Genomic DNA, 21,507 nt, shown 5'->3' on the forward strand with positions numbered 1-21,507 from the left:
CTGCCCCTAATAACTCACCCTCAAACCCTGCTCCTAATAACTCACCCTCAAATGCCGCTCCTAATAACTCACCCTCAAACCCACCTCCTGACTCACCCTCAAACTATGCCCCTAATAACTCACCCTCAAACCCTGCCCTTAATAACTCACCTAATAACTCACCCTCAAACCCTGCCCTTAATAATTCACCCTCAAACCCTGCCCCTAATAACGCACCCTCAAACCCACCTCCTGACTCACCCTCAAACTATGCCCCTAATAACTTACCCTCAAACCCTGCCCCTAATAACTTAACCCTCAAACCCTGCCTCTAATAACATCCTCAAACCCTTCTCCTAATAACTCACCCTCAAACCCTGCTGCTAATAACTCACCCTCAAACCCTGCTGCTAATAACTCACCCTCAAACCCTGCTGCTAATAACTCACCCTCAAACCCTGCTGCTAATAACTCACCCTCAAACCCTGCTGCTAATAACTCACCCTCAAACCTTGCTGCTAATAACTCACCCTCTAACCCTACCCTTAATAACTTACCCTCAAACCCTACCCCTAATAACTCACCCTCAAACCTATCTATCTATCTGTTTATTGCCAGATGCTTTAATCCAGTTAAGGGTGGCCACAAACAAAGTGCCTCCATGTCAACCTGTCCCCCACCATTTCACTGCCCTCCTCCCAGCTCACACCCTCCTCACTCATATACCTCTCCACTCCATCCCTCCATCTTATCCTCGGCCTCCCCCTCCCTTTCCCCCCTCCATCTCATCCTCAACCTCCCCCTTCCTCCCCCCCCCCTCCACCTCACATCCACTCTTCTCGTGAGTCTCTCGCTGTCCATCCTCTCCACACGGCCAAACCCTGCCCCTGTTAATTCATCCTCAACCCAGGCCCCAACTCTCCCTCAAACCCATCTGCTAACTCTGTTATACCCCAGATAAGCCAGCCTCAGACCCAGCCCCAAACTTAACCTCAAATCAGACACACAGCACCCCCAGCCTGTCACATATCATAACACAATCCCCTTCACATATTATAACCTAGTCCCTAACACATCTTCAAACCCCTTTCCTTTACCCAGTCCCTAAACCTCAAACTCAACCTCCATTGCACATCCTAACCCAGCCATTAACTCAATTGCAAACTCAGTCCATAACTCAGTGCTTATCCCAACCCATAACTACAGTAGGTCATTAACTTACCACATTTTTGCCAAACCTCTAATCCATACTCACACTCAATCCTAATATGTGCTTCATGTAAACCCCAGATTCTACCTCAGATTATTTTCACGCTGTAGCCCAACTTGGCCTACCACTTAATGCAGCTTAAATTTTCAACTTTTGCCTCACTCAACCAAAGTCCTTAATGTTGTGAAACACAGCCCATTATCTACCCTACCAACCGTTAGTTACCATTTTCTGTTCCCTATTGAGAAGTCACCTACTAGTGCAAAAGCAGTCTATCTCTGTTAAGTAATCCATATGACTGGACACTAATGTAGGACTGTATGTACTGAAGTATGCTTTGCTGACTCATGACTGGTGACAGTATTAGCAAGGGTTTTGTATGAAATGTCGGTAGGTCTTTCAAAAAAATTGTTAAAGATCTTTAGCACATTCAAGTTCTCACACTGTTTCTTTAGTCATCTAGGATCCATTATGTGATTTGATGATCAGCAGTCCACTCCTTCATCACATTACCACTACCTCCATTAATGTACTTCCTGCCTTTTTTCTGGTTAATGTTAGGTGCTTGATTCAGTTTTTGGGAAACTCATCAGGCTAAAATTGATATTATTTTCTATTCCAGACTTGTACCAAATTAACATGGCATATGCTTACTGGAAGTCAGGGAAGCACGATGATGTGGCCGTGTTTGACCTCTTCTTCCGCAAAAATCCATTCCAGGGAGAGTTCACCATATTTGCCGGCCTGGAGGAGGTGTTAACATTTATGCACAACTTCTCTTACTCTGAGTCAGGTGAGCCAAGCATTTTAGTGGTGATGGATGGTGGTAGAGGGCAGTGTTAAGAGTTTCAGTATGTGATGGATAGTGGTAGAGAGCAGTGGTAATGGCTTCAGTGTGATGATGTATTATTTTAATAGTTTTGCTTCCAGTGGCTGATATCTTTAGCTTGTGGATAATTCCCAAAGTGAAGGGGTTCTTACTTGAAGTTGTTTTTTTTTTTTCTCTCTCTCTCCAATGAAAGACTTGATCTGTATTCCTAGACTTGGATGTACATAGCTGGCCTGCTAAATAACAAGATTGTTTTCTCCTCATACCTTTCATCTTCAGTATTTAGATTAATTTTGGTCAGGCATTTCAGACTAAATGGACCTTGAATACCAGATTTTGAGGGAGGGAACCATTTCCCTTATTCTGAATACTCTGTACCTTGATTTGAGAGAGAGAGAGAGAAAGTGGAAAAAAGAGCAACCAGAGTTGCCGTAAGTTATGACAAGGAATTTTTCAAGGAAAGATTTGGTATTTTGAACAGTGGCAGCACCAACAGGGGTTTTGGGGATCTTGAGCCCTGCAAAAAAATCCTAACAGCCCTCCTTAGCCCCCCATAAATTTTGAATCAGATTATTGTTCCTTTAGGCACTCAGGTCACCTCAGCCGTCCTTGCTCCCAGCAAGCCCCCCCTTAAGCCCACCCGATAAAAAATATGCTGGAACTGCCTCTGATTCCGAGTGTGCAGTGAGTGTGGTAACTGTCTGGTAGCTGCATTCTTAGATGCAAGTTTAATATGTTACAAAAGTTAATTTCTCAGGGATGGGAAGGAAGGAGGATTGTACCTGAGCTTCTCTTTACTTCATCAGACATTCAGTACCTGCGAGAGACGATGGCAGATACTGTTGAGGATGAGTTCTTCCATTTCCTCTCATCCGTCACCACTAAGGACGTCACACTCTATGCCGTGGATGAGGGCAAGGTGGTTTTCCCCAGGTCAGCAGACATAATTTTTACTGTTGATGTAAGATAGATACCATATAGATTCCAAAGCTCTCAAGGTGCGAGAACCATTGTTGATGTTGCATTGTTTGTTTTATTCATATCATTTTTCAACACTTTTTTTCATTTTTGGAATGGCTTTTCAAATTGCAAGAGACAGATGCATGCAGGCTTCATTAACCTCTTCACTACCAGATGTTTTATTGAGGTAGCAAGAATGTAAAAAAAAAGACATCTAATAGCAAAGCTTCTCTCTTATAGACTTTGAAGAATTTGAAATTATTTTATTTAACATTGGATGACACCTGAATCTCAGTTCACAGTAGCGAGTTAGTCTTGAAAGTTTTAGTATTGCTGTACCAAGTTGTGTTATTTATGTTTTCAGGGTGCCACTTATGGTCCTAGAGGGTCCTCTGATTGTTGTCCAGCTTTTGGAGACCACACTTCTCACACTTGTTAACTATGCCAGGTAAGCATGCACATTTTGCTCTTATCCTCATGCTTCTTCACTGATGTGTCATCTTATTACCTATTTCAGAATAATTTTTTCAGTGTTACAAATCTCATTACATTTGGGATCATTTTTTCCCAACAGCTTCCAGCAGCTGTTGGGAAGTAATTAGTTGGTTGTGGGATCTACTTTAGGTTCAGTCCATATAAAATATGAGCTAACCTCAGTATAGGGAATCCCCTAAGAAGGTGCATGGTGTCATTTGACTTACTGATTGATTGGACTTGTACCTGTACCACTTGATCCCACAAACACTATTTTCTCTTCCATACATTTATCACATGTAAGTTAGAATGGTATAGAATGTTCAAGCCACACTTACCAAAGCTTGCCTCCTGTCTGTTTCTGTATACCTTTCAGCCTTATAGCCACCAATGCAGCGCGATACAGAATGGCAGCAGGACGCAAAATCAGACTGCTGGAATTTGGACTTAGACGTGCACAGGGGCCAGATGGAGGACTCTCAGCATCCAAATATGCTTACATAGGTCAGTTCTTAGCTCAGCACCTAGATGGAGAATGTGGTCCAGCAAGAAGGTATTAGGATGCTAACAGAAATGATGCAAGAGTGATCCTAAACTGGGAAAGGGAATAGTTTGTGGATTTAAATTTTCTTGATGGACCTGTAAGATGAAGCCAAGATTCAAGGGGCTTAAATATGTGGATGATTGTCTGGCCAGTTTCATTGGGCATGCTGTCAGTAGTTCTCTCACATTCATACTTTTTCCTTTCCTTGTTTCTGGATCCTCTCTCACCTCATTCTGAAGAGGGAAAAAAGAATAACATGATGATGATGACTTCCAGAGGGGATATTTGTTTTGTATTTAAAGTATTTGGTGGTTTGCAGTATATTTTGATTGATGTTTGATGACAGGAGGTTAATTCCAGTACTGTATTTCACAGCTGTTATTTGTACACACACACATCATCTAATCCTGTGTTGCCCCATGAGGAGCGTAGGAGCCCGGTGGCTAGGCAAGTTGGTCCTGTCATTTAAGATGAGAGTGACCAGCCTCACTCATCCCTGTGTGGCATTACGTGAACAATAAACCCCAACTGCCCTTTGGATGTAAACCTACACAAGCCCAGTCTGGCTGGAGCGCCATAATTACCCACTAAACCACCAGGTGCCGTAGTTTGGTTACATGGTTACCACCTAGTGTGGTAAATGGTTTCCTGGTGTGCAGGAAACCGTTTGGCATGTCACTCAGTGTAGAGTCACCTGTAAACAGAAGGAAGAGGAAAGAGAGAAGGAAAGAAAGACGGAAGAGGAAGGAAAGAAAGAAGAAAGAGGGGAAAGGACAGTCATCCAAGAGCAGCACAACATCGAGAGAGTGGATGGTATCTTTTATATTTATCTTTCACGTTTCATATTGGGCTGTGAAGGCAGGAATTTAGACAGAGTAAATTGAATCATTTTTATTGCTCTGCAGGTGGATTTGATGGGACGAGCAATGTATTGGCAGGGAAATTGTACAACATTCCAGTGAAGGGAACCCATGCTCACTCTTACATTTCCTCATACTCATCCCTCAGTGAACTTCAGATTGAGGTAAGACAATTTATTATTATGCTTGTTGCTGTGTGAGTTTTGGAAGTTGGTTTGTTTGTCTCATATAGCCAGTTTATGGAAATATTGCATTTTTAATCGCAAACTTGAACAGTATACAGTACTACAGTAGCCTACATTTCTTTGTTTTCAAAATACGTCACTATCTTTATTATCACAATACTTGCTTTTAATACTTTAGCAATACTTGTTAAGGAAAATTACAACAGTATTTTAATGGTAACATACTGTCTATTTATTTTGGTTAAATAAACTTCAGGTTAAGTTGATAGCTCTCTTTTACTCATATTGTTCCAATATCTTTTAGTCTGAAACCTATGCTGTATTAAGCTACAGTTAGCTGTCGTCCAAACTCAGCCTTTGTTTAATCATACTACAGTACCCCTCGCGTCCAGTACGGCATTTTTGTTGGACTGTACTGCCGTACTGGACTAAATCCGTACTGGACAAACAACAGACCGTATGAGAAAAATGAATAATGTCAGACAGGCCTTGAAAAAGTCCCCCCAAAATTCAACTTAACTACGTTTTGACACAATTAAGATTTTACCAACCTTTAAGGTGAGTGGTGATGGGCTTAGGGGGGAAGGGGGAGGGGTTTCCAAGGCTGTAGGAGGTCCTACTGACCCACTGGAGGAGGGCCTTCAGGATCCTGAAGAGGCCTCTCTGCGGTAGCTCAGTCGGTAGAGAGGTGGCCTGCAGTCCCACCGGACCCAGGTTCAGATCCTCGCTGGAGCAGGGAACAGTTTAAGGATTTGAATTTAGTAAAAAGCAGACTTTACTTACCTACTGGAAGACCCGCCGACATGTCGTAAAAATACCTCCACTAATACCAATACACCAGTCCTGTATGAGACAGCCCTAGCATGTATTCAGTATGGACGATGGGTGTTAGTGCTGAAGTGGTGACATGTAGAGGTGTATGGTATGTAGGAGGACTACTCGGCCTTGAGAGCTGGCTGTGAAGCCCTTGCCCAGAGTTGTACACAGTAAAAAAAAAAAAAAAATCCCTCATAAATCCCTCATAGTCACACACTGACACTTTATCATCTTCGTCATCAGGGGGAAGTGCAATACAGTACTGTAATTTGACTGGTACACGTCACGAGTCATGAGAATGGCGTACTGGACTGGTGCAGCAGTACTAGGGAAATATTCCTCGGTGTTGGCCATCTTCCCGTACACGCAGAGGTAGTAATACTGGACACAGCACATCAGTACTAGAGAACTCCTCGGATTTGGCCCACTTAGCGCAGTCAATCCATACTAGCCTAACAAATCCGTAATACAGTAATGAATTATTTAGTTTTATTGCCGACCGTACTGGACGAGAATAGCACTGGATAAATGCATACTGGATGCAAGGGTACTGCATATGAACTGAAACGATTTGTTTTTTGCTGTTACACTTTCATACCAGAAAGAGCGAAGATTAATGAACCCTTGCTATAATGGAATGATTGGGGGAAAGCCCCTCACTATAATGGACTGATTGGGGGAAAGCCAGATCTGTTAAAGCCAATAATCTGTTACATCTAAAGGTACCCCCTGTGGTGGGATTTCAAACAGTTGTTTGAAAATGAGTGAGTACAGTAGCATATTCTCTTACAATAAATGTAAACTATACCCATTTTACACTAACTTGGCCCATAATTTTGCCCTTTTGCAGCTTATTTCACAACCTTGTCATAACACTTCTTCATGACTAGTACAGTATTACTATACTGTACAGTATTCTGATATTACAACTCAACACTCATGAGAGGGAGAGGGCAATTTCAGGCCACGTAGGAGTGAAAAGGGTAGGAAACATGTTTGCAACCCATTACGCTCCATTTAATGGACACTTTGTTGTAGTCAACGAAAGTTCAGTGGGCTTCATGGCATTTGTTAAATCCAATATCTGCTATACTGAGGTCCGTTTTAGCGAGGGTTTACTGCACATGGTATGTGTCACATGAAGTTAGAACAAAGACTGTTTAGAAGTTTTAATAAAATAAGTGAACATTAATGTTGGCAGATAAATATTCATCCATAGACACTGCAGCACAAAGAGACTGGTGAGGAAATGAACGTGAAGGACTTGGCACTGTCGTGGCGTCAACAGCTGGCAGAGAAACTTCACATCCTGCAGTCTGAGGCATCAGATGGAGAGCTGGCTGCCTTCATCTCATTTGCCATTGCATTTCCATCTGGCTTCATTGCTCTTGTGGATACATATGATGTTTTAAAGTATGTATTTTTGTTTTCTTTTTAATTTTTGTCTTTGCTGCAGCCTTTGTTTTACATGCATTTTTTTTCCCAAAAAAGCATTAATATTTACACAAATTTGCTCCATGTATTGATGCCTAATGTTCATATTTAATACATTTCTGTTAGTGATTCATAATGACAAGTGAGTAACAGCACAGTAAAGAACTCAGGCTCTTTCTTATGTTTCTGTCACATCCATTTCACTCTCATCTCGGTAACTTTGTTAGCACAGTATACTGTATTACATCTTCAGAAAACTCATACTTATGATAAAGTTGCCTGTGAACATTCCATTCCTACCTACAAAGCCAGTTTCATATCCCAGCATATGGTACAGGTTGTATGAAAAAAGTTGTGCTCTCTTGGAAACACATCACCAGCGTATAACAAGGACCTGCTGACATACTGAACACCCCTCTTGCAGGAGTGGTTTGCTGAACTTCTGTGCTGTAGCGTTAGCATTGCACGATCTTGGGTACCGTGCACTGGGCATCAGGATAGACTCGGGTGATCTGGCATACCTTAGCTGTGTTGCCCGCTCCACCTTCACCACACTTGCTGAGGCGTGAGCTGAATTATATTGGTTTAGGGTATAAGCTTTTGTCTTTTTTTCTGTTAATGAGTGCTGTATCCTGTGAAGGTTGGCAACAGGTTTTCGTCTGTCCCTGCCTAGTAGAAACCCATTCTCCTTGACACCACCCTCACTTGTTGTTCCTCCCTTGCTCATAATTCCACCCTCTCTCATATATTTCTTCATCTTATTCAATTTTCATCTTTTCATCTTTTCATTCCATTCATATGACTGTTCTGCACCTTTCTAGTCAGTTGCTCTAGAGGTCTGTGAGCAGAAGTAGGTATGGATGCTGAGTTTGCATATGTGGAAGTTAAGACAATACCCACAGTGTTTGATACAAAATCAGTATTGATAGTTATGAATGAAAGGAACATTTATATGGCTGAGGAAATATTGTACCAGACAGGTAGTTACCTTGTAATACATATTCATTAGTTTAGTTGAATCAAAGGGTATAACATACAGGTGGATACCATATACAGTAATGCTTGAAGCAATAGACAAAGACTAAAAGAAGGTTTATTGGGAAATGTAATCTTTCATCAACTTGTGAGTTTGCTGTTAGCTGTCTGGTAGGTTAACCCCTGCTGCACTGCAGACCTCATATGAAGCACAGTGAAGGTCTGCATTGGCCATGCTTCAAGCCTCATATGAGGTACGGTTTACATTGGTTATAAAACAGTGACTCGGGTGGTAAACTACCTTCCAAATAATCACTGCAGCAGGAGTTAAGCATAGAAGTGCGACTGCCAGCTTCACTTTACATGTCTACCCATCAGTGCAGTATCTCCTCTCCCTTCTTATAGACAAGGCGTTGGCAGCCTACGACCCACGGGCCTGACCCGGCCCATGAACCTAATCTGAGCGGTCTGCCAGTATGCTTCACAAATTCACAAAAATGTTGCCATTTTTCACTTACTCAGTAAGTGAAAATCCAGCAAGTCTTACTGATTTTTAATCACAGTAGCAAACACAAGTTAGAGTTAGTTTGTTCAGAAAAGTGATTTACACATGAAAGGAACACTGCCTCGCATCCTCCAGCCTGATGCCTAATACTGAGAAACTTTCATGTGAAAATCAGCATCAACTATCACATTGCCTGTCATTGCCTGTAGGTTGATAGTATGACTACACTGAAATATCAACGTGATTAGTAAGTACCGTGAATTAAATATTTCTATTACACAAGGTGATAATTATCTAAACAAGATTTTGTTTCTAATGCATTCATTTTATAAAAATTGTATTCATTATAATTTTTACGAAGTACTTTGAATATTTCTACTACACATGGTGATATTTGTTTCAGTGAAAGTTATTTCTTTTGTCTCTAATATATTAATTTTATAAAAATTGTATTCAGTATAATTTTAGGAAATACACTTTGAAGAAATGTTATTCTTATTCTGTCTATCTATCACCAGACGCCTCAATTCCGTAAGGGGTGGCCACAAACAAATCTCCTCCATGTCGCCCTGTGTAATGCCACTTCACTGCCTTGGTCCCAGCTCATGGCCCCCTCTCATATACCTCTCCACTCCATCCCTCCATCTCATCCTCGGCCTCCCCCTCCCTCTCCCCCCTTCCACCTCACTCGCATACACTCTCCTCGTTAATCTCTCACTCTCCATCCTCTCCACATGGCCAAACCACTTCATTGTATTTCTTGTAATGCTTTCTATCACATCCACACCACAGCGCTCCTTCACTTCTTCAGTTGTCAGTCTGTCTCTCCATGTAACTCCACATGCTCCTCTCAGATAACCCATTTCCACTGCTCACACTCTTGACTTGTGTCCTTCCAACAAGGGCCAAACTCCACTTCCACACATTAGAGTAGGTATCACAATATTGTCATGCAGTTGCTTTTTTACTTCCATGATTACTTCCCTGTTCCATATCACTGCTTTCAGATGTGTATTTTTATGTAGTCATATTCAAATTCATATTACAGTACTATTATTATTATTATTATTATTATTATTATTATCATTACTATTATTATTGGACATTGCTACTCCTCACCCTGCCCTAGGGTGGGAAAGGAGGTCCAGATGATGATGATGATGATTATTAGCCTATTATCATTATCATGCGAATGAATGTGTTTGAATGGATGAGTAATTGGGGAGTGTGTCGTCCTGTCTCGGCTACCTCCCTTTCCTTGGGGGAAGCAGCCTAGGTATATAGATATAGATAGATAGATCATTATTATCATTATTATTATTATTAGTTTCACCATCCACTCAGTTGATGTAGTGCTGCTCTCGGGTGACTTCCCTTTTCTTTATTCCTTCCTTCTTTCCTTCCGTCCTCTTCTGTCTTTGTTTCCTTCATTCTCTCCTCTTCCTTCTGCTTGTGGGTGACTCTACACTGAGTGACAAGCTAAATGGTTTCCTTTACGCCAGGAAACCATTTGCTACCCTAGGTGGTAACTATATAACCAGATTATGGTGCCTGGTGGTTTAGTGGGTAATTAAGGCACTCCAGTCGGATTGAGCCTGTGCAGGTTTATATCCAAGGGGTGGTTGGGGTTTATTTTTCACATAATGCCACTCAAGGATGAGTGAGGCTGGCCACTCTTATCGTAAATGTCAGAACCAACTTGCCTAGCCTCAGGCTGGGGCAACACAGGATTAGATGATGATTATTTTTTTTATTATTGGAGGAGGGGGGGTGTAGTCTCTAACAGGTTTAAAACATATGGCCCACCAGTTGAGTAACAAACCAGTTCTGGCCTCCAGTCCATCAATGGTTGTTGACCCCTGTTTTAGACACATTCTCATACATCTTGTGTTATTCTTATAATTCACTTGGTAACAAGCACTGTACTTTTTGCATCAATGGTTTGACTAGCTGTGGTAGAGCTAAGAGTTTTTAAAGGCTTGAATGATGGATGCACTAATATACAGTTCACTTTACAGGGCATCTGGTGGTGTATTGCCTACTTGTATGTTTATTTTTTCCTGGCAGAATAGTGCCAACTAGATATACTTATTTAATTCTTCACTGTCAGGAACAAAGTGAATGAAAAGCTTATTTTGTAAAGGTATGGCCTTTTGTCACTTTGTCACTAATTTAATTAAATCTTTGTGAATACCTTAGGAATATTATGAATAAGATTTACTGTTCCACTTGTAAATATTATTGCATAATTTTCATCAGCTTTAACTCTTGTGTATTTTTTTTCACTCTGAGGGCTGAAATTTAAGAGTATAGCACAACACAGTAAATGGAATTACTGTACAGTAAAGTGGATCTTGCCACTTACACTCACAAAGTCGAGTGGAGGGTGAACATTACCATACTGCTGTAGTAAAATATACTTATATAAAAGGCTGTGTAATGCCTGTGGTTGAGCAAAGCTAATTCTTGGTTTAGGTAGGTTAAAAAAGGGTTACTTATGGGGAGATCTCCTCATTGGCTGTCATAAGTAATATGAAGAACAGTTTGTATATGCTGCATTGCAGTTAATTACTCTGATAATTGTGTAGTGGAGAGAGTGGAATGAAATGCTTGTTGGAGATATGCAAGAAGGCATAGATGAGTGAAACTGTGCCAGCAGAATGGAAAAAGGCTGTGATTGTACCCCTGTACAAAATTAAGATGAGCAAAGTGAGTCAAGCTTTATCGTGGCATAAGTTTATTGAGTGTTGTCGTGAAGGTATATGAAAGAATTATTATAGAGATAGTAAGAGAGAGATCAGAAGTCCTAGTGAGTGATGAACAGGGTGGCTCTAGGAGTGGCAGAGGATGTGTGGATCAAATATCTGCAGTAAGACATAGTGGAGAAGGCTTGTAAGAAGGACCATAAGGTGTTTATGGCATTCGTGGATATGGAAAAAGCATATGACAAAGTAGACAGTAAAGGATTGTGGCAGGTTTTGTGCATGTACAGTGTAGATGGTAAGGTGCTAGGTGCCATCAAAAGTTTTTATGATGGTAGTGAGGCATGTGTAAGGGTAAATGGGCATTAAAGTGAATGGTTCATGATCATTGTGGGCATGCGACAAGGTTGTGTGATGTCCCCATGGTTGTTCATTATGTTTATGGATGGGGTGATAAGTTGAGGGAAGTAAAAGCACGAGTAATGGAGAGTGGGATGGCATTGGTAAAGAATGGTGATGGATGGAATATCCATCCATCCATCCATCATACAGTATCTCAAATTTGTTGTATGCTGATGATGCACTGCTGCTTGCAAATACTAGACTAAAGCTTGGTAGGGTAGTGCAGAGTTATGCTGATGTCTTTGAGCCTTGTACCTTGAGAGTAAATGTAGAAAAGAGTAATGTGATGTTAATCAAGAGAGAAGGTGACTCCCATTTTGATTTTACAGTGAATGGGGAGAGACAAATTTGTGAGAGTGTTCAGATACCTGGGTACAGTGATAGAAAAGAGAGGAAAACGTGCAGAAGAGTGGAAAGTAGGGTGACACAAGGAAGGAAAGTAGCTGGTGCTATGAAGGCCTTGATAAGAAACAGAGGCTTGAGTGTTGCAGCTGTGCAAGGCTTACATGAAGGAGTGTTAGTGCCAACTTTAATATATGGATGTGAGACTATGGTGTGGCATGAAAATGAAAAGTCAGGAGTAAGAGCAGTGGAGATGGGACTGCTGAGGAATATATGTGGAGTACAGAGAGTGGATAGGATACGAAACAATGTGATTTGTGAAAGATGTGGAGTGAGGAAGTCTGTGAACACTAGAATTGAAGAGAGTGTACTGAGATGGTATGGTTATGTGGAGAGATTGGATAACAATAGATTGGTGAAAAAGGTATATGTGAGTGAATTTGGAGGAGGAAGGAGGTGAAGTAGGCCAAGGAGAAGGTGGAGGGTATGGTGGATGAGTGTGTAAGAAAGAGAGCTATGGAAGTCGGTGAGACTAGGGGACAGACAGGAGATTGAGCTGGCTGGATGAATTTTGTGAGAAGAAGTGCATGATCAGGGATTTGGCATCCCTTTTTAATGTGACAGCGTTCGAATTTACTCTGTTGAATATGTTTAAGAGAAGCTACAGAATGTGGTGAAAGTTTTTGGCGTATCAGATACAGCCAGGATTCTGGGGGCTTGCATGATGAGTGAATGGAAAGGAAGCATGGCCCACTAGATTGGGGAAACTTGGGCTGTCTGGATGTTGCTACTCCTCACCTTGCCCTAGGGTGCGAAAGGAGGTCCAGATGATGGTGACAATGATTAACTGGTGATCTAAGTTGATGGGTAATAGACAACAAATATTATTTTATACCTGGAACTTGTAAGGCATAACTTTGCAACCAACCATTTCGTCCACAGCTTTGAGCTCGATTGGTTTGAAAATGTACAGATTGTGGCAAGCAACGACATCAATGAGGAAACCATCATCAGCCTTAACGAACAGGGCCACAAAATTGACTGCTTTGGCATCGGCACACACTTGGGTAGGGATTGTGGCAGGTTTTATACTGAGATATAAATGCAATTATATTGATCTACTTTTGCAGTTATTTATGGCTGATATTTCTATTATATTTCAGCAGTGTTGTCTCAGTAGAGTCATATTCTGAAAGTTAATTAAGTTATTGTTTTTTTTTCACACCAATTAGGTATTTTGGTATATGTTGTTCCATGTATTATAGAACTTTTTGCAGTTGTACAGTTGGCAGTGGTTTGGTGATGCTTTTTGATATTGAAGAACTGTTCTTATTCTTCTGTTTTGAACATAGATTGTACTGTAGCTACATTTACTTTTTTTTATAATTAGCATTTGCTGTTTTATTTACTTCAATATATTCTCTTATGCTAAAGGTGATGTGTATTGTCATCTAATTCTCTTTGTTATCCCACTTCTGTCATCTGTTTCTTTCCTCTCTTCATTTTCTGTATTAACCCCTGCAAGGCTGATTCTTTGTATGGTAGTTTACCTCCCTTGGATCATTGTTTTATAACCAGTGTAAATTTAACCTTATGTGAGGCTTCCAGCTTTGTACATACATACATTCATTGCATCTCATTTGAGGTCTGCAGCATGGCCAGAGTTAAGTCTATGCTAGTCACACTACATATGTGTGCTAATGTCTTAGAGTTGCGACTGAAATTATTTGTTGGAGCAATCCACCATGTATGCTGTGTGATGTATGTAGTGTAGTTTAATTTAAAAAATCTCAGCTGCACTTGTAAGACACTTACAGTAGCATACATACATAGCATGACTCACATATCTTTTATTGTGAAATGGCCTTTTGTGTCACTCTCTCTCTGCTTGCTGTCATTCTTCTAACAGTTTTCTACATTATTTTTACTGTCTTTCACTTGTATGTAAGATATCTAACCATTTTCTGCATTATTCTCACTTCTTATTGGTTTTCTTTGCATTTTCTATGCTGCCTTCCAGTGACTTATCTGTCCTTCATCCAATCTAGGATTGCTCCAACAGGAGCATAGGGGCCTTTGGCTAGGCCTTCTTCGTCCATTCCCTTTCCATACTGGCATTCTTACATAGTGTACCAGTCCTCAGCTTATTATTACCTAACACTTGCCTCTTTCTTCCTCGTCTTGTTACCTTACCATTCTCATTATATTTTCCTTTCTTTCCTCTGTTTTACATTATTTTTTCTTTCATGACATTTTCTTCCCCTTCCCTCTACTCTTTCCTTGTCTGCACACCCAACATGATATTCTCCCCTCAGTGACGTGTCAGAGACAACCAGCTTTGGGGTGTGTTTTCAAGCTGGTTGAGATCAACGGAGAGGCCAAGATCAAGCTCTCCCAGGATGTGGAGAAGGTCACATGTCCTGGCAAGAAGACCGTTTATCGGCTGTATGGAGAGGATGGTATGTTGTTTATTGACATTGTAGGAGTGGATTGTGGAAGGAGGGAGGTTTGGAGTTACAACTTTTATATTGATTTGTCCAGTGATTGTCAAAAGTTAATAGTGAGAGTGGGACTGTGGAGGAACATGTGTGGGTTATGCAAATACAACATGAGAGCATGAAGGATGTGAAAGTTTATTGATAAAAGAGCAGGAGAAAGTATGTTTAGATGGCATCATTTTCTAGAGAGACTGGAACTAGATGGGGTGGTAAAAAGGATGTATGTGAGTGAATTTGAAGGGTGAGGAGGCATTTCAGCCCAAGGTAAATATGAATGGATATGGTAAATGAATGTGTGATAAAATGAGATGTAGAAGTTGATGAAACTTTTGAACTGACAAATTTGAAATGGATGGATGAAATCTTCATAGAGATGCACAAGGCAAGGGCTGCTTTTTTTTTTTTTTTTTTTTTTTTTAAGTAGCTATTTGATGGAATAACTCACTTCCACATCTGTATTTGAAGCATATTAAAAAAAAAAAAAAGTGAGGTGTGTGATATGTAGGAGGACTACTGGGCTTTGGGAGCAGGCTGTGAAGCCTATGCCCAGAGTCAAGCATAAAAAAAAAAAAAAAAAAAAAAAAAAACTATGATGGAGCAAAGATGCAGCCTTGGCTTGTGTGAATGATTGTATGGCCCATTTCTTTGTTGTAAGTCTGTTGTTTAGTAATTTTCCTGTCTGTATATAGTTGATGGTGGTTGTAAACCACCTCTAAAAGGAAAAAAAAATACAAGTAGGCCTAGATAGGTGCAGATGGTTTAGCTTCTGAAGTAGAGTCATGATCTTGAGGGCTTGAGTGATGCGTGAATGAATATGTAGCCCATTAACTTTGTGTGCTCTTTGATAGTCATACTTCTGTGCACTTTCATTCACTCAAGGTACAGTACACCCTCGATATAAGGAACTAATTGGTGCCAGACCCTTGATGTTAAAGCTGTACAACATGCTGTTTGGTGATTTCCCAGGCATTGTGGCTTTTACTGGACAAAGATTGTTAAATACAGAGCATCATTCAGCTGTACAGTCATACACAATAACACAGCTGCATCTAAGTGGCTTTATTTCTCAATAAATTCTCTGTTAATGGCTCTTCTCAAGATGCTGGTCACCCAGAGATTGATGCAGCATTCTGCAGGATGCAGAGGAGTGTGTGTTAGTGGGGGGAGGGGGATTCCACACTGGTTGGTGTTTCCCACACATCCATTCCTTTACCAAACAAAAACTCATTAAATGAACATAACATTCGGCCAGCTCAGGTGGTCGTTAAAACCGAAATTCGTTGAAAGAGGGTTCTGTATATCTAGGGTTTACTATATTGCTTTACCTCCTTTTGTAGGTGGAAGGCAGAGTCAGAATGATGTTGACAATAATACATTTCCTCTCCAGGTCATGCACTGATTGACCTGATGCACCGAACAAAGGAACCAGCACCCGTATGTGGCTCCCGTGTGTTGTGTCGGCACCCCTTCCAGGAGAGCAAGCGAGCATATGTCAGCCCAGCCAAAGTAGAGCCACTGCACAAGGTGAGGGATAGTCGATCTAGTTAGAGGATTTTGAAACCTGTTGCCATCTCATTCTTCAGCCTCTTTACAACATTACTTGTCTCTGATAAGGTCACATTTTCAGGCTCAACATTCCTCTGCACACCTCCAAAGCAGAATGAGTTCCAGTAGTTGTTCTCATCATTATCATTTATCAGGTTTTTAAAATATTCTTCCTATCAGCTCTTCATTTCACTTCCATTTTTTAGTTTTCTCACACTCTCGTCCCTCACATAGTAATTTTTTTCATACCCATTCCTTCATATGGGTACCTTTATTAAAATAATTTTCTGTATTCAGAGTACTGTAGTTCTCATTTGTTTCTTATTATATCATCATTTAACAGTGCCATTTTCTTAATTACTTTATACAGTACTGCTTGGGTTGCATTTTCTGCATCCAGATGCCATTTTTTTTTTTTTTTTTTTTTCCCCCCGACCACAAAGAAACATTGGTTCACTGCCCTGCAGGGGCAGTTACTTGTTAGCAGTTGGTGGATGTGCTCAGCCAGATAGACTGGAGATACTCAACAGCTGTATAGGAGACATGGCTTCTTTACTGGAAGTACAACTGATGATAATGAACTCACTGTGTGATTTTAATTAATTAATTTATTTATTTTTTATTTTATTATTTATCATCATGGTTGTAATTGATCATTGAGATGTTACAGTGGTTTAGTACAGAACTACCTGGTGACCACACAGTCATCATATCAGTCAAAATCGTACACATATATGTACCATGCTGGTTTAAAACGTGTTGGCTGAGGATGAGTGTAGCATTCAACACCCAGATGTGTGTCATGACACATGTTGGAACTGCATGTTTGAGTAGCAAATCAGACCTTACCAGTTGGTTGCACTTATTTCAAGAAATCTATCTTTTCAAAACTGTATTTTGCAAAAATGTAGTTTTACTGTGCTATATATTAGGTTGTAAGAGCAAGAATGTGTGAAGCAGTGTTAGAAACATTGAGTGCAAATATTCATTATGGAGATTTTTTTTTTTCACAGTGACTGCCTCCTAGCATGGCATCAGGTAGTCATAATATACCAATAATAATAATAATAATAAAATATATATATATATATGTTTTGGTAGGTGGGGGCACTCACCATCCACTCACTTGATGTAGTGCTGCTCTCAGGTGTCTGCCCTTTCCTCTCCTCCATCCTTCGTTCCATCCATCCTCTTCTGTCTTTCTTTCCTTCATTCTTTCCTCTTTCTTCTGCCTGCGGGTGACTTTACATTCCCTCTTGTGTCTTTCTTTCCTTCATTCTTTCCTCTTCCTTCTGCCTGTGGGTGACTTTACACTGAGCGACAAGCCAACTGGTTTCCTGTACATCAGGAAACCATTTACTATGCTGGATGGCAACCATATAACCAAATTATGGCACCCAGTGGTTTAGTGGGTGATTAAGGTGCTCCAATTGGAGGGAGCCTGTGTAGGCTTATATCCAAGAGGTGGTTGGGGTTTATTGCTCACATAATGCCACTCAGGGATGAGTAAGGCTGGTAACCCTCATCTTAAATGTCAGGACCAACTTGCTTAGCCCCGGGTTCCTACGCTCCATATGGGACGACATAGGATTGGATGATAGATATATATATATATATATATATATGGCCTAACTTGCCATCATCATCAGTCTGTTTAGCTCTTTTTGTGTAAGGTCAGAGCAGTGATATTGATTGCCGTTTTTATATAGCAGGTTCATTCATAGCATTATTTTCTGTATGAATATAATTTTATATTATACTGAGAATATATTCTTAATAATATTACTTATTTAGCCTTATAAAGTATAACATACATCATACATCATCTAATCCTGTATTGCCCCTTGAGAAGCATAGGAGTCCGAGGCTAGTCAAGTTCATCCTGACATTTAAGATGAGAGTGACCAGCCTCATATATCCCTGAGTGGCATTACATGAGCATTAAACCCCATCCACCCCTTCGATATAACCCTACACGGGCTCAATTCAGTTGGAACGCCTTAATTACCCACTAAACTACCAGGCGTCATAGTTTGGTTATATGGTTACCACCCAGGATAGTAAATGGTTTCCTGGTGTACAGGACACCATTTGGCTTGTTAGTGTAGAGTCACCCATAGACAGAAGGAAGAGGAAAGAAAGAAGGAAAGAAAGACAGAAGAAGAAGGAAGGAAAAGAGAAAAGGGCAGTCACCTAAAGAGCAGCACTGCATTGAGTGAATGGATGGTGAGTGCCCCCATCTATCACTATATAGTATTAAGTTTTATTAAAAAAAAGAAAGAAAAAAAAAAGGTAGGTGGGGAGGCTGAATGATCATGAGAAATTAAAGACAAGAGGTTGATGGAGAACTCTGGTGACAAACAGACAACTCTCCATAGCAATGAACAGTACAGTATTAACAGGGTGAGAGGTGTGGTACCACCCACATTTCCTAAGTGTGTCCAGTCACTGGATCATATAGAACATGTATGGTGTTCTTATACGGTAATGCCATGAAAACTAGTGAATTCCAGAATGTCACCATAGGCACTGCAGTAAAGCTGAAATGTCACATGGAATATAGGGGTTAACTAGAATGTCTCCATAGATCTTGAATCAGCAGTAACCATTACTCCGTCCTGTCAGTCCGAGTTGCACTTATGCTTTTGCTTCTTCACTGCGTCTTTTGATGCTCTCACCCCATAGGACATCTCATATCATTCTTACTACAGTATTGGTAAGTGATTGTATTCAACTTATGGAAGACTTTTCAAAGTGGAGGGGTTAGAAGTGGCGTCATTTATCTCCTCCTCTACAGAACATGACCCTTAAGTTGAATATAATAATCTTGTCATAGCAAGGATAAATTTTAAATGCTACTGTACTGAAGGAATTAATCTCAGAGTGCTTCCTTTGGATAACCACACACCCTCAGGTATATTGGCGGGATGGGCAGGTACAGCAGACACTCCCAGGATTGGACGAGATCCGTGAACGTGTGTCAGAATCTCTGCAAACACTACGACAAGACCACAAGCGCAATCTCAACCCAACCCCATACAAGGTGAGCAGAGAAAGAAAGTCAAGAGAGGGTAGGTGTCAAAATATTTACAATCCTTCATGTATTCATACCATATATCTTTGCACCCCTCCTGTTGTCAGATAATTCATTCATCTTTTTTTAAGCTTTATTCTGCATCTCATCTCCCTGTCTTTGCTAATCGTTTCGTAATCCATTCTTGCTACCAATAGGTGATTTTATTCAACTTAGAAAAACTCTCCCAATAAACGGGTTACTGCAGTATAGTTCATCAGCAGTCATTTTTAGTGTTTTTCTAAGCAAAATAAAGTACAGTAGTCTGGTGGTAAGATGATAGCAAGAATCAAATGCATATGTTGTCCTTGTAGGAAAGGGATCAGAAGCTTCATTCAGCATTCCATCTAGCTGCATTAATTGATAAGTACAGTATGTAAAACAAGAGAGTAGAGTGGCCAGTGGCTGGTGATGTGAAGGCCTTGCTACAAATGTGATCTTGAATACATTGACTGCAAGAGGTTTACTGTACTATCACGATCCAAAGTTTCTTTACCCGCCTGAGTGGATGAAGGTCGAAGCCAAGGTTAAAGAAATGACGGGCCACCGAACACAGGCCAGTTCATGATGGAGGGGTTCACTAACCTGAAGCTTAGGATAATAAGAATCACCCGGATGAAACACACGAGCCTATTTATGAATCACGGTATCATGAACCATTATTAGTCTTGTATACTGGCAGTGTCCGATCATCTGGTCTTGCTACAACCTTGGCTTCGACCTTCTTCCACTCAGGGGGGTAAAGAAACTTTGGATCGTGATAGTACATAAAAGTGTGTTAGTTCCTGTATTAACTCACAGATGACTTTAAAATGGCACAGTCACTGAATAATCAAGAATGAGAGCAATAAAACTGGGACTGTTAAAGAACACATATGCAGTGCATATGTTAAGAATTGTAAGAATACATGACAGACATGGCAAAAGGAAGGCTATTGATCATGTGGTAGAAGAGTGTATGTAGATGGTATAATCACACTGATAGAATGGATATAAACAGGATGGAATGAGTTTGAAGGTGGGAGGAGGTGTGATTAACCAAGAAGAGGATTGTAATTGAGTTTGAGAGTTAGACTGAGTATGGAAGATGAGGAAACAAGGACTTGACGAGGAATTGAAGTATGTTCAGAGATCAACAAAACGAGAGTTGGCACCCCTTTTTTAATGTGGTAGTCTGTTGCGTGACTGTCCCACAGTTGTATGTGAAGTGCATCTGTAAAGAAGGAAATTTTTGATTTGAGGTGGAACCAGGATTTTGGAGGCTCTGAATGTTTGTGTGCCCATTCACTGGGTGAGCTGTTTGAAGCGCCTGCTGTTCTTTCTCTTTCATTGTGTCAGCATCATACCTCAGTTCATCTCTTAAGTGGGAAATACGGTTGGGATTGTAATGTGAATTCTTTTTTTTGTTTGTTCTGTTTACAGAAATGAGGTTGGGATCATATTCAGAATTTTTTTGTTCCTTCCATTTACACAGAAAATTTAAGAATTCAGAGCAGTCTCATTTATGAATGTAATATTACACATACTTAAAGCATTAATTGTAATTCTTTAGCTACCAAAATGTACACAGTTTAGGTAGACTTGGTGGGTTGGTATGAGTATGTCGTATACCAAAATGTACACGGTTTAGGTAGACTTGGTTGGTTGGTATGAGTATGTCGTATTAAATTTTATGTTGATAAATCGTAAAGCAGTATTGAATGTTTGGCTTTTACTTTTTTTTTTATATGCATATAACTTGTTGCATTGTGTGCATTATCAGTTTTCCCAATGCCTAGAATTTCATATAATCTCTAACTGATGTGCTTCACCCTACTTCTCTTTATGAACTCTAAAAATTTTATTCACTGTCTGAGTCCCATGTTTATTCACTGTCTGAGTCCCTTGTACATGTTGCTCATGACTCATTTGCATCATCCTGGTGTGTGTTGTGCATTTGTTTACTATTTTTGCTCTCCCATATTTAACCTTTTGACTAGTATTTTAGGAATTCTAAAATTTGGTGGGCTAAGAAGTCATTCTGCAGTAGCTTATGCAGGATGTAGAATATCCTTGTACTTTCAAAGAAACAGTCTTCCCAGTTCTGTCTGAAGAAAATTTATAAGTGGTGAAGTACAGTACAGTGAAAATCCTATCTGTACAGGTGTGTGTTTCAGATGGTTAACTTTTTCATT

At 40.3% G+C, this 21,507-nt stretch overlaps 1 protein-coding gene across 1 annotated transcript in view; it reads left to right on the top strand.

The window, feature by feature from the left end:
• Nucleotides 1-21,507, top strand: part of Naprt (nicotinate phosphoribosyltransferase) — a 52,109-nt gene that overhangs the window by 16,772 nt on the left and 13,830 nt on the right. Inside the window, exons 2-12 of the mRNA XM_080284945.1 lie at nt 1,812-1,982; nt 2,825-2,951; nt 3,343-3,426; nt 3,829-3,956; nt 4,902-5,020; nt 7,077-7,270; nt 7,716-7,856; nt 13,160-13,284; nt 14,533-14,676; nt 16,103-16,239; nt 19,175-19,303. Coding sequence (XP_080141071.1) covers nt 1,812-1,982; nt 2,825-2,951; nt 3,343-3,426; nt 3,829-3,956; nt 4,902-5,020; nt 7,077-7,270; nt 7,716-7,856; nt 13,160-13,284; nt 14,533-14,676; nt 16,103-16,239; nt 19,175-19,303 — 1,499 coding nt within the window. The remainder of the gene's footprint in view (nt 1-1,811; nt 1,983-2,824; nt 2,952-3,342; nt 3,427-3,828; nt 3,957-4,901; nt 5,021-7,076; nt 7,271-7,715; nt 7,857-13,159; nt 13,285-14,532; nt 14,677-16,102; nt 16,240-19,174; nt 19,304-21,507) is intronic.

Source organism: Coenobita brevimanus, chromosome 103, assembly GCF_032717465.1.
Source record: "Coenobita brevimanus isolate Jiangsu-jjx chromosome 103, ASM3271746v2, whole genome shotgun sequence".
Taxonomy (NCBI): Eukaryota; Metazoa; Arthropoda; class Malacostraca; order Decapoda; family Coenobitidae; genus Coenobita; species Coenobita brevimanus.